Raw genomic sequence first — 10,910 nt, forward strand, 5'->3', positions numbered from 1 at the left:
GATGGTTCTATTGATTAATATCGAAGGTCCAGATTGGCACACGCCAAACATATATGGGATAGATGACGCTCAGATTTGAACAGGAATTATAACTGCATTCATCATGGAGACGGCAGCGGTACTTGTCAATCCTCCACGAGACTACAACCGAGATGATTAGGAGTTCGTGTGTCGAAACTATTACTTCACTGAAAAATTTAAGGTACGGTTTCATAATTCAAATAAAATATGATATTAATTATTATAATTTCATTTTTTATTTCAAATACAGCAAAACAGTCGTACCAATGTTGTTAACAAAAGAAAGCTAAAATTCCCACATCATACTAGAAGTAGACCATTTGTTCAAGTGGAGGAAGAGTTGGTGTGTACATTATTTCTAATAACTTAATATAAATATTTTTATTAATTTAATAAATCATTTATTTCAACAGGCTCTTGAAATGGGACAGCCCCTCTCTGTCGTTGACGTATTCAAGAGGACCCGTACCCCAAACCTACCAAAGAAAACCCAACCCCCATCACGTACGAACTAGCGCAAGAGAAAATTGTAAGTGAATTACATTTAAATAAATTACTTATAGCTAGTTTATTTATTATATAAATGAAAATATATTTCAAATGTGCAGGTTGAGATGGAGGAAGTCAGAAATAACGAACCAAAAATATTTGACTTTGAGTTGATGGAGAGGATGTTCGGACGCCAAAATCATGATGGAGTTTTCGATATGAGTTTAGGCGTCTGACCCACACACTTTCGTGAGGATCTTCGAAGTGACAACAATTCACAACGATTAACTGGTCGATTGTTTGAGGATAATCAAAGAATGGCGATGGAACTAGAGGAATTGAAAAGGAGGGATGAAGAAAAAACTAAAACGATTAATGAAATACAAGCGGATAAGGAAGAATTGATTACAAAAATGGATAGAAAAAAGCAAAAAATGAATGCAAAACTGGAGAAGGAAAGTGCAAGACTAGAGAAAGAAATGTTAGAAATGAATGCAAGAATAGAGAGTTTTGAAATGTTTATGAGGCAATATCAACCACCCCTCCTCCCCCACCAGCTAATTCTAGTATGTTTCGACTGAAAATAGGTTTATGAATTGAGTGAATACGTTTTAATTTGAATTTAAAACATGTTTTTTGGATGATTGGTTTGGTTGAGAATTTTGGAATGATTTGGTCATTTGCTTTATGAATGTCATTTGTTTTATGAATTGATATATTGGTTTGGCTGAACAGGTTTCGGTTGAGAACAAAACAATCGGCCTATTTTGTACATTTTGTAGGGAAAAACCGAAAGTGAAATGAATCTTTCGGTTTTTCTCGAAAAGGAAAAACCGAGAGTTATGTGGAAAGCTTTCGGTATTTCTTCAAAGGGAAAACCGAAAGTTCTTCATATACCTCTCGGGTTTATTTTAAAAGGAACAACCGAAAGTTAATTGGAAAATTTTCGGTTTTTCTTCAAAGGGAAAAATCGAAAGTTAATTAGAAATCTTTCGGTTTTTCTTCAGAGGGAAAAACCGAAAGTTAATTGAAAAACTTTCGATTTTACTCTATGAAGAAAAACTGAAAGTTTTTCAATTAACTTTTGTTTTTTCTCTCGGGTATCTAAACCGAAAACTCTATAATGTCTCTCGGTAAATGCCCAATTGTTTTTACCGAAAGAAACAATATCGAGGAATGGAGAGAGTCAGATAAACTTTGGGTATTGGGTCTATACCGAAAGTTATAGGGTCAAAACCAAGAGTTTTTACTCTCGGTTTTGACCCCTTTTTCACCAGTGCCAAATACGCTCAAAACGATGTTGTTTTGAGCCCCACCTTCATCTCCAACGCGGCGCTGGAATGATAAAAACGAGAAGACATGGATGATTTCTCCTTTTTGAAACTTCCTCTACAATCCACAATTTCAGCTAATTTAAAGCCTGAAATGATCACCCAATGGATATTATTTCTCCCTATCAAGATAGGGATGAGTCACCCCTACTCCGGTGACTTCTGCCAAGAATAGCCAAAAGCCATTAATGATTTTGGCTGATTCAGACCACTAGACATCCCCCAACCGACTTTGTACGAGTATAAATAACCCCAAAAAATTATGAAGCCAAAGAACCAACTCATACCTTTCAAATCAAAGAAAATCAAAATTTTGTCATTAAAGCATGAAGCTTTCAGATTTTTCGAAATTTATGTTTAAAGCCTTAAATCTTGGATTTGAGCATTCCAGAATGCTTCCTTAAGGATGAAGGAATGTTCTACAATCCTTGGTAAGGTTCCAATCAACCTCTAATTCATATTTACAGTTTGAATTTAAAAATTTTATATTTTAAATTGGATAAGCTTATATACATACTGTTTATGGTGTTTTATGATTGAAAATCCATCTTTAGATGATTTATAAACTATTTATATATGATAGAACCGATTATTCGATCTAAATAACAAAACCCCAATTTTGAATTTCAAAAAATTGAAAAAAAAAATAGGTTTGTAATTCGGTTGAATTATAGCTCAGACTACTTTCCAACATGATTGTAAGCATGTTTGACAACTATTTGGATCATGTTTTATCCATCCCATTCATGTTTCTACATACCATCACTTTACCATCCATTCTAGTTTTGAGGAGTTTTTTTATGTCATCGTTAAAACAAATATTTGAAATAATAGTGGAAATATTATCCCTAATGCTAATGCTGCTAAAAAAAAGCCTTGTTAAGTGTTTAAATTTTTCTTTGGCCTCTACAATCTTAAAGGCGATCCAATTTATTTTGTCATCATTCATGCATATACCCATTACGTTTGCATCTGAAATAAGTTTAATTTCATAGACGCGAGCATGCAATCTTTCCGTAATGTCGATTTGGTGCAAAAAATCACCTTCGTGAATTAGGAAACCACTTTTCGCTCTCACTCAAAGTATGTCGTTTCTGAAATAAATATGATTTTTTTTATTTCTTTTTTTAAAATTTCATATATAAATATTGCAACATATATATTTATAATTTAACTACATTAGGTTGTCTATAAAGTAATAACGTTGGATCAGCTAAAAAAAATTATATTATCAAAATATTATTTAATCGATAAAGTAATAATTTATTATTTTATATCTATACTAATAAAATATAATAGGTTTATTTATTATATAAGTTGTTAAAGTATAATCAATTGTAAAAAAAATATTCTCAAAATCATTTAATATGTATTGTAAATGGTGTAATATCCTATGTTGTAAGAAGATTTTCATCTCAAAATATCCATCTTTAAGTACATACATAGCAGATGGTGTATGGACACTCATATTCTTGTCATTAGTCGTCATCGTATCACTCGTATCTTAAAAGAGTTTAGAGTTATCATATGGTCTCATATACCGAGCATCTTTTACTTGCTCCTTTGGAAAAGGTCATCTCGCCCTTCAACCTCTTTAGGACATATTTCAAAATGTTTTCATCAACAGTTTAATTTATTGCTATATATATAGTACACAATCTTCTACTACTCTTATATATTCTTTCTTCTCTTCTTCTTTAATCGGTCTTATACTACTTTCTTCGTTCTTGTTATATTAATCTCTAATGGCTTCCCATCTCAAAGGGGTAAAGCATACAACCATGACATGTGAAATGCGTAAATCATTGTGCGAGTATAAAAGTGAGAATTCAGTTTCGTCTAAAAAAGAGCTACAAAAATGGATTTCTAAATAATTTAACATCCAGATTAGTCAAGAGACAATATCAAATACAATTAAGCGGTCATCAGAATATCTCTTGCCTGATTGACAAAAACTAATGCCAAACGACACAAATCCGCAAAGTTTCTAAATATAGAAAAGACATTGTATGAATGGATTCTTCAATATCAAGAGTGGATAAATATATCGGTAGATTTAATTCAAAAGAAGGCAAAAGATTTTATGAAAATATTTTATGGTGATAATGGTCTAGAGTTTGATTACTCTCTTGGTTGGGTGGAGAGGTTTAAATTATGGCATGGTATCAAGTCCTTTAAGCGTTTTGGCGAAAGAGGGTTTGTCAATATGGGAGGTGTGGATAACAACTTGCCAACAATAAGAGATAAACTAGGGATATTTTCCATTAAAGATGTTTTCAACATGGATGAAACTGGGTTGTTTTCTAGATTACAAGTTGGTCATTCATTGGCTAAAAAATCAACTTGAGAGAAGAAAAAAATGAGAAAGAAAGAATGACATTATAAATTTTTGCAATGAAGATGGGTTAGAGAAAATGCCATTATGGATCATTAAAGTTTGTGAAACCATGTTTCTTAAAAAATGATAATTTATAAAGTTTGAATTATCAATATCGTGCCAATAAATGAGTGTGGATGAATGGAGTATTGTTTGAAGAATATGTTCGATGGTTCGACAAAAAGATGGATGGACAAAAGGTTTTATTGGTTATTGACAATTGTCCTGTCCATCCAAAGGTAATTCAAGGGCTACAAAATGTTGAATTATTCTTCCTACCACCCAATACAACTTAAAAAATTCAGCAATGTGATACCGGAATTATAAGAGCATTTAAGATGCATTATCATCACATATTTTGTCATTCTATTTTAGAGGGTTTTGAGGCTGGAGAAACAAATCAAGAGAAGATCTATGTTCTAGATGTAATCAACATTTCTATCTCATCTTGGATGAACGATATTAAGAATACCACAAATGCAAATTGCTTTCAACATTGCAAACTTCTTTTGGTAGAAAATGTGGTTTCACATCCTTTAAAAGAAGAAGGCATTAGGAAATTATGGTCAACAATAAAGGAGTTACATTATCGTAACACAATGAATGTGGATCAACTCTTAGATTATCCGGATGAAAACGACAATCAAGATAAAGGCAATGAGAATGATAGTCGTGTTTTGGAGTCTATTTCTCGCAAAGAAACAATTAGAGCAGTAATGAAACTTAGTGATTTTCTTCTATAATATGATAAAAGCACTCCACAACTTCATCAAACTTTTAAAAAGTGAGGGATAAGATTCATATGTATATAAATTTTCATACAAAATAGACAACGGTTGACTCATATTTCATTAAAGCACTCTGAATTATTTAAAAAAATAGTATATTATTACTTTATATATTGGTTGGGACCTATTTGCGTCAATAAATTGTATTACTTAAGAAATTTATCGAAGTTATTACTTTAGCTATTTGGCCGAGTCGAGATTCTTTATAATTTTATCGAATATTATTTTATCGAGAGTCTACTTATTACTTTATATTTAGTAAATAAATATGATTTTATTTAACTAATTTTATATTTATAATAATTTACACTATTTATTACATTTAAAATATTTATTTATTGTGATATTATAATTAATTTATAATTAAATAGATAATATTAAAAATGAAGAAAGATAGTTATATTATAATTTATTTATTAAATTAAGGGTATTATATGTTCTATATTTTATTTATAACTTAACTTTTGCTTACTAATTTAATTAACTAATTTTATATTAATAATGATTTTGAATTTTGGTTTTAATTGTTTGATAATTTTGTTATTCTCAACTTCGGTGATAGTATATGGTTTCCTTTCAATTTTGTTTCCATGTTCATGGAGAGAGAGAAAATTGAACTAACTAAACTAAAAAAAACAATATAAACATTTTTTAAGAATAAATTTGAATGTTTGTCAGGAACAAATCACGAAAATATAATTTAAAATTTAACTAAAAATTTTCAAAAATTTATGAGGAACTTTAATGGTACATGTATATAATTCAGAGAACTTATTTTTCTTTGAAGTTTTGTATTTATATTTTCATTTAAATAATTACTTATAATATTAATTATTGTTGAATGATTTAGATATTTTACCATACATGGGTGATATATTAATATGAAAATTAATTGTTCTTCCTCTTATAAAATTTACTTAAATAGATTTTCTTAATTTACACAAATTATATTAATAAAATACTTAAAAAACTAAATAATTTTAATACTAAAAACAAGTGAATTATAATTCAAGGCGATTCAATGGTCAAACCCGTGCGTTTTCTGAATTGGACTTGTAGAAATACTATTCTAAAAATACTCAAATACTAATAATAAGAAAAAATTGTTCTATAATGAACAACCAGAAAGAACTTTCCTCTCGCTTTCTCTCTCTATATCTATTACTATCTCTCCAATGAATTTGTAAAAGGCAAAGAAGAGAAGAACAAAAACTAATCATTTCAGTAATGAAGGTTTTAAGCTCTCTAATTCATCTTCGAGCAATAATAATTCATTTCCTTTTCTTTGCATCAGTTTTATCTGTCGGAATCATAATCTTCTTTCACGTTTCCACAAGTAATCATCAATCAGTTATCTCCGATGAAGCCTCAACTGAAAACATGCCGGTAAATGAGTACTCCGATAAGTTTCCGCCGCAGCACAAGGACGTGGATGAAAACGACCAAGTACTGCTATGGCGGCGGAGGGCGTCGGTTAACATTAACGTCGTTAATAGTGGTGAAGCTAAAGTTGCTTTCATGTTCTTAACTAGAGGGTCTCTTCCGTTAGCACCTCTTTGGGAGAAGTTTTTTAAAGGGAATAAAGGGAAATACAGTATTTATGTTCATACAAAGCCATTATTCAATCTAACGTTTCCTCAGTCTTCTGTTTTCTATGGCACATCCATTCCAAGCAAGGTTAGTTCATTTTTATTTCATCTCTGTTTCTATTATGTTACTATTCATCTAAAATGTTAGATTTATTTGATTTTTCTGGTTAAAATCATAATAATAATAATAATATAATTAAACACAATATAATTTACTAAGATAACTTAAATAATATGAATTGTATCTAAAATAAAATAAAATGTCATATGTTTCATTCACATATAAAACGTTTAAGTGCTTTAAAGAAAAAATTGAAGATCCGATTAATTTTATATTAAAAGAAAAAATAAAACAAAATATAACATCATATAGATTCAAACTAACTAAAATAATTTAAGTTTAAATGTTCTAATAAACTTTGATTCTTACTAGTTATCTCCAAATTAAATTTGGATATATATATATATATATATATATATATATATATATATATATATATATATATATATATATATATATATATATATATATATATGAATTATAGAAAAATCTTATATTGGAAACTTCAAATTTGAATTTGAAATTTTTAAATAGTAGTTTTCAAATATGAACACATTTAAAAAAATATATATAGGTGTTTGAATCTAATTTAGTTTTCATTTGGAAAATTTTTATATTTAGATTAATAGCACAATTTACTTCTAAGATGATTACTAGAATCTTAACTATATATTTTACTTAGATGCAATGGGTCTATTATAAAATTTTTTATTTTTTATAATGATAAAAAAATATTATTCACATAATTAAATGGACCACAAAACTCATTAGATTTTGAATTGTTAATTAAATTCTATGGATATTTGTTAATTAAGTAAAAATATGTAAAAAGAAAGGTGATGGCTTATCCGTCGCCAATCAGGAACAGAATACTAGTTAGGATTCTCTTTCTAAATAATAAATTAACTCAATAATGTAACAATCATGTAACGGTTGAAGTCAATAATGTTATAATAATCAAAATATTTTCAATTGAAGCCAATTATAATACATCCTATAATTACTATTAAATATGAATGAAGGCTGATGGTCATACATGAATTAATATGGAAAGAAATAAACGGCACCAGATAAACCTGTACAAAATGATAAGGATAGCACAAATGAAATTAATTATATTCTAGTTGACCTGTAACAAAAGATATTTAATTAACTACTTTATTTTATTTTAAATATTTTTGGTCGTTATATGTTGCTCAACAACTCTGGCATGTTGTTCAGTTGGAGAAAGAGAAAACAAAATGAACATGAATCATGATCACTATGTAGTATTTGGAAAGGAGATATATAATGTTTTAGTTAAAATTGTTTAAATTGTCTAAAAAATAAGATAATGATTATTTTAACAATATTCTAATTATAGTTACATTATTTAATTAATTAAAATATAATTTTTTTTATCATTATATAATAATATCTTTCAAGTATTTTCATAAAAAAAAATGATTTTTTTAAAATCTTTAACCAAAAAAATTATTTAATATTTTATTTTTGCTATATACCAAAGAAACTTAGGTCTTATTATTATTAATTGTTTATAAATTAATTATGTTAGAATATATATTAGTAATTATTTGAGATTATTTTCAAATAATTCATAACAATGCCTATTTGTGGTTTCTGTTATTATTATTATTTTTTAAACTTTGATATTCCTTTTAATGATTGTTATGAGGAGAATTTTCCTGAAACTTGAATAGTTGACTAAGAAAACTCAAAAATATAATATCTATGTAGACTAATATTTACACGTTACATTTCATGCTACCTATAGCTTGACTATTAATTTATATCTTAAGTGGAAATGTGTAATGTATCTTATGTGGAGTTTTTCATTTGCTAACTATTTGCCTATTTGTACATGTCAGATTTTCTGTTTTTGTTTTGTTTATTTAAACAAATATATTAATATATGTAATATTTTTATTTTAGGTCAACAAAATATTAATAATTCAAAAAGAAGAGAGAAAGGACAGCACAAGAAAAAAAAAACAATTCTTTTAGAAAATAACATATTTTGATTTTTTTTTTCCTAGTCTCGCCATAAAATCATTAAGTTAAACCTGAAAGGATATTTTCTAGTATACGAGTTCGTTTCTTTTTCATGATTTCAATAATATCTTAGATCATTACTGCGATTATAGTGTGCTTTGTTGCTTTGTTTAGTTTTCATTTTTTTGAATTACAATTTATATTATTGTACAAGTATTTGCCTATTTGGTACAAATATTATTATATTTTTTATGATCATTTTGAAATTTATTATAATTTTGTAGTGAATTGAGAAATGTAATTTTTATTGGATATATATATATATATATATATATATATATATATATATATATATATATATATATATATATATATATATATATATATATATATATATATATTAAAATGATTTCATCAATCCATTTTTGGATGTTGATATTGATAGTTATGTTCTAGCTAACGAAATGTTAATTATTTTTAAATTTTCTCTTTATTTTTTTATTTATAAAACTATGTTATTATTAAAGCTCACTTTCATTAAGAGGAAGTATCTCTAATTTAATAAAATAATATAAATTAGTGAAAAAAAATGTATAGGTCACCTTATTTTTCTTCCTACTTAAATATTCATCTTTTTTTCTTCATTTATTTTAATTTAAATAATTGATTCATAAAATTGACCATTATTGCTACTAATCATCCATGACTTTTGCATTAATTTATGGTATTTGAAGTACACCATTTATTTCTACCAATATTGTCTAATAGATTGAGAATATATATTTTTTTCAATTTTTATAGCTAACTATAATTAGTTAATACATCTCCAATTCAATCTTGTTAAATTGTTAACCCATAAATTTATCTTCCCATTTTGTTACTTCTTCCGACATATTTTTATTATAATGTATATATTTTTAAATTACAGGTGGTAGAGTGGGGAAAATTTAACATGGTGGAAGCAGAGAGACGATTATTAGGCAATGCCTTGATGGATCCATTAAACCAATACTTTGTTCTTCTCTCAGAATCATGCATCCCCCTCTTCAATTTCTCAACGGTACATTCTTATGTTTTGGGCTCACGCACTACATTTGTGGAGGCCTATGACTTATTGGGCCCAACTGGTCAAGGCCGATACAGTTACCGTATGAGGCCCTTAATAAAGCTCGATCAATGGCGAAAAGGGTCTCAATGGTTTGCAATGGATCGCCATCTGGCAATCGAGGTGATCTCAGACGACATATATTTTCAAAAGTTTATGCGCAAATGCAAGATAGGATCATGTTATGCGGATGAGCACTATCTGCCGACATTTGTTAACATCCGATTTGCCGATAGCAATTCCAACCGGAGTTTGACATGGGTTGATTGGTCTAGGGGAGGGCACCACCCGGCCTCCTTTTATAGAACACGCGTGACGATTGAATTATTGAAAAAATTGAGAAATGGAAGTACTTGCGAGTATAATGGGAAGACAACAAATGTTTGTTTCTTATTTGCGAGAAAGTTCTTGCCCAATAGTTTGGATAGATTACTTAGGTTTGCACCAAAAATCATGCATTTTGATTGATTCATTCATTAACTTTTTCATTCATGTACAAGGGGTAATACAAAAGCAAGATAATTTAAAGACCCCATTGAAAGTCCTAGAATACATTAAGGAGGAGGAATTTATCCTTAGTGAATTTGTACACACTTCAACTTTCTTTTTGTTCTGCATTTTTGGGATAAAGAAATACTCTTATTAATTAATAACACTTTGTTTTTAATGAACACAAATTCCCCAGTTATTTTAATACATTTTACAGAACATTCTAAAACAAGAAGAATGTGTTTGGAATTTGGAGGGGAGAACTAGAATAAGAATTAACAATAAAATTTAACATTTGAATTAGTTTTATACAAAATTTCATTTCAATTCTAATATATATATATATATATATATATATATATATATATATATATATATATATATATATATATATATATATATATATATATATATATATATATATATATATATATATATATATATATATATATTTATATATATATATATATATTTATATATATATTTATATATTTATATATATTTATCCTCACGCTAATCCTCATTTCTTCTTCTTTCTTCATGCTGGCCCCATCGATTCCACCTTCAATGTAAGTTTTGCTTCATTTATTTTCTACTTTAATTGAGAAACAAAGAGGGAAAGATTAAGCATCCTTCTCCCTATTGATTTATCGGAAGAGAGCAAGAGA

General features: G+C 27.8%; 1 protein-coding gene and 1 pseudogene across 1 annotated transcript; both read left to right on the plus strand.

The window, feature by feature from the left end:
• The first annotated feature begins 827 nt into the window (after nucleotides 1–827).
• Nucleotides 828–4,961, plus strand: LOC124941497 (annotated as a pseudogene).
• A 1,210-nt stretch (nucleotides 4,962–6,171) lies between these two features.
• LOC124917644 (glycosyltransferase BC10-like) lies at nucleotides 6,172–10,367 on the plus strand. Its single transcript, XM_047458046.1, has 2 exons — nucleotides 6,172–6,683; nucleotides 9,577–10,367. The coding sequence occupies exons 1-2, from the start codon at nucleotides 6,234–6,236 to the stop codon at nucleotides 10,219–10,221; spliced, it is 1,095 nt and encodes a 364-aa protein (XP_047314002.1). The 5' UTR covers nucleotides 6,172–6,233; the 3' UTR covers nucleotides 10,222–10,367.
• Nucleotides 10,368–10,910: the final 543 nt, after the last annotated feature.

Source organism: Impatiens glandulifera, chromosome 1 (assembly GCF_907164915.1).
Source record: "Impatiens glandulifera chromosome 1, dImpGla2.1, whole genome shotgun sequence".
Classification (NCBI taxonomy): Eukaryota; Viridiplantae; Streptophyta; class Magnoliopsida; order Ericales; family Balsaminaceae; genus Impatiens; species Impatiens glandulifera.

Excerpts from the sequence above, each read along its gene's own strand:
- LOC124917644 (XM_047458046.1), top strand. The coding sequence starts at position 6,234 with ATGAAGGTTTTAAGCTCTCTAATTCATCTTCGAGCAATAATAATTCAT. Across the intron at positions 6,684-9,576 it reads GCACATCCATTCCAAGCAAG|GTGGTAGAGTGGGGAAAATT; the intron begins GTTAGTTCATTT and ends TTTAAATTACAG.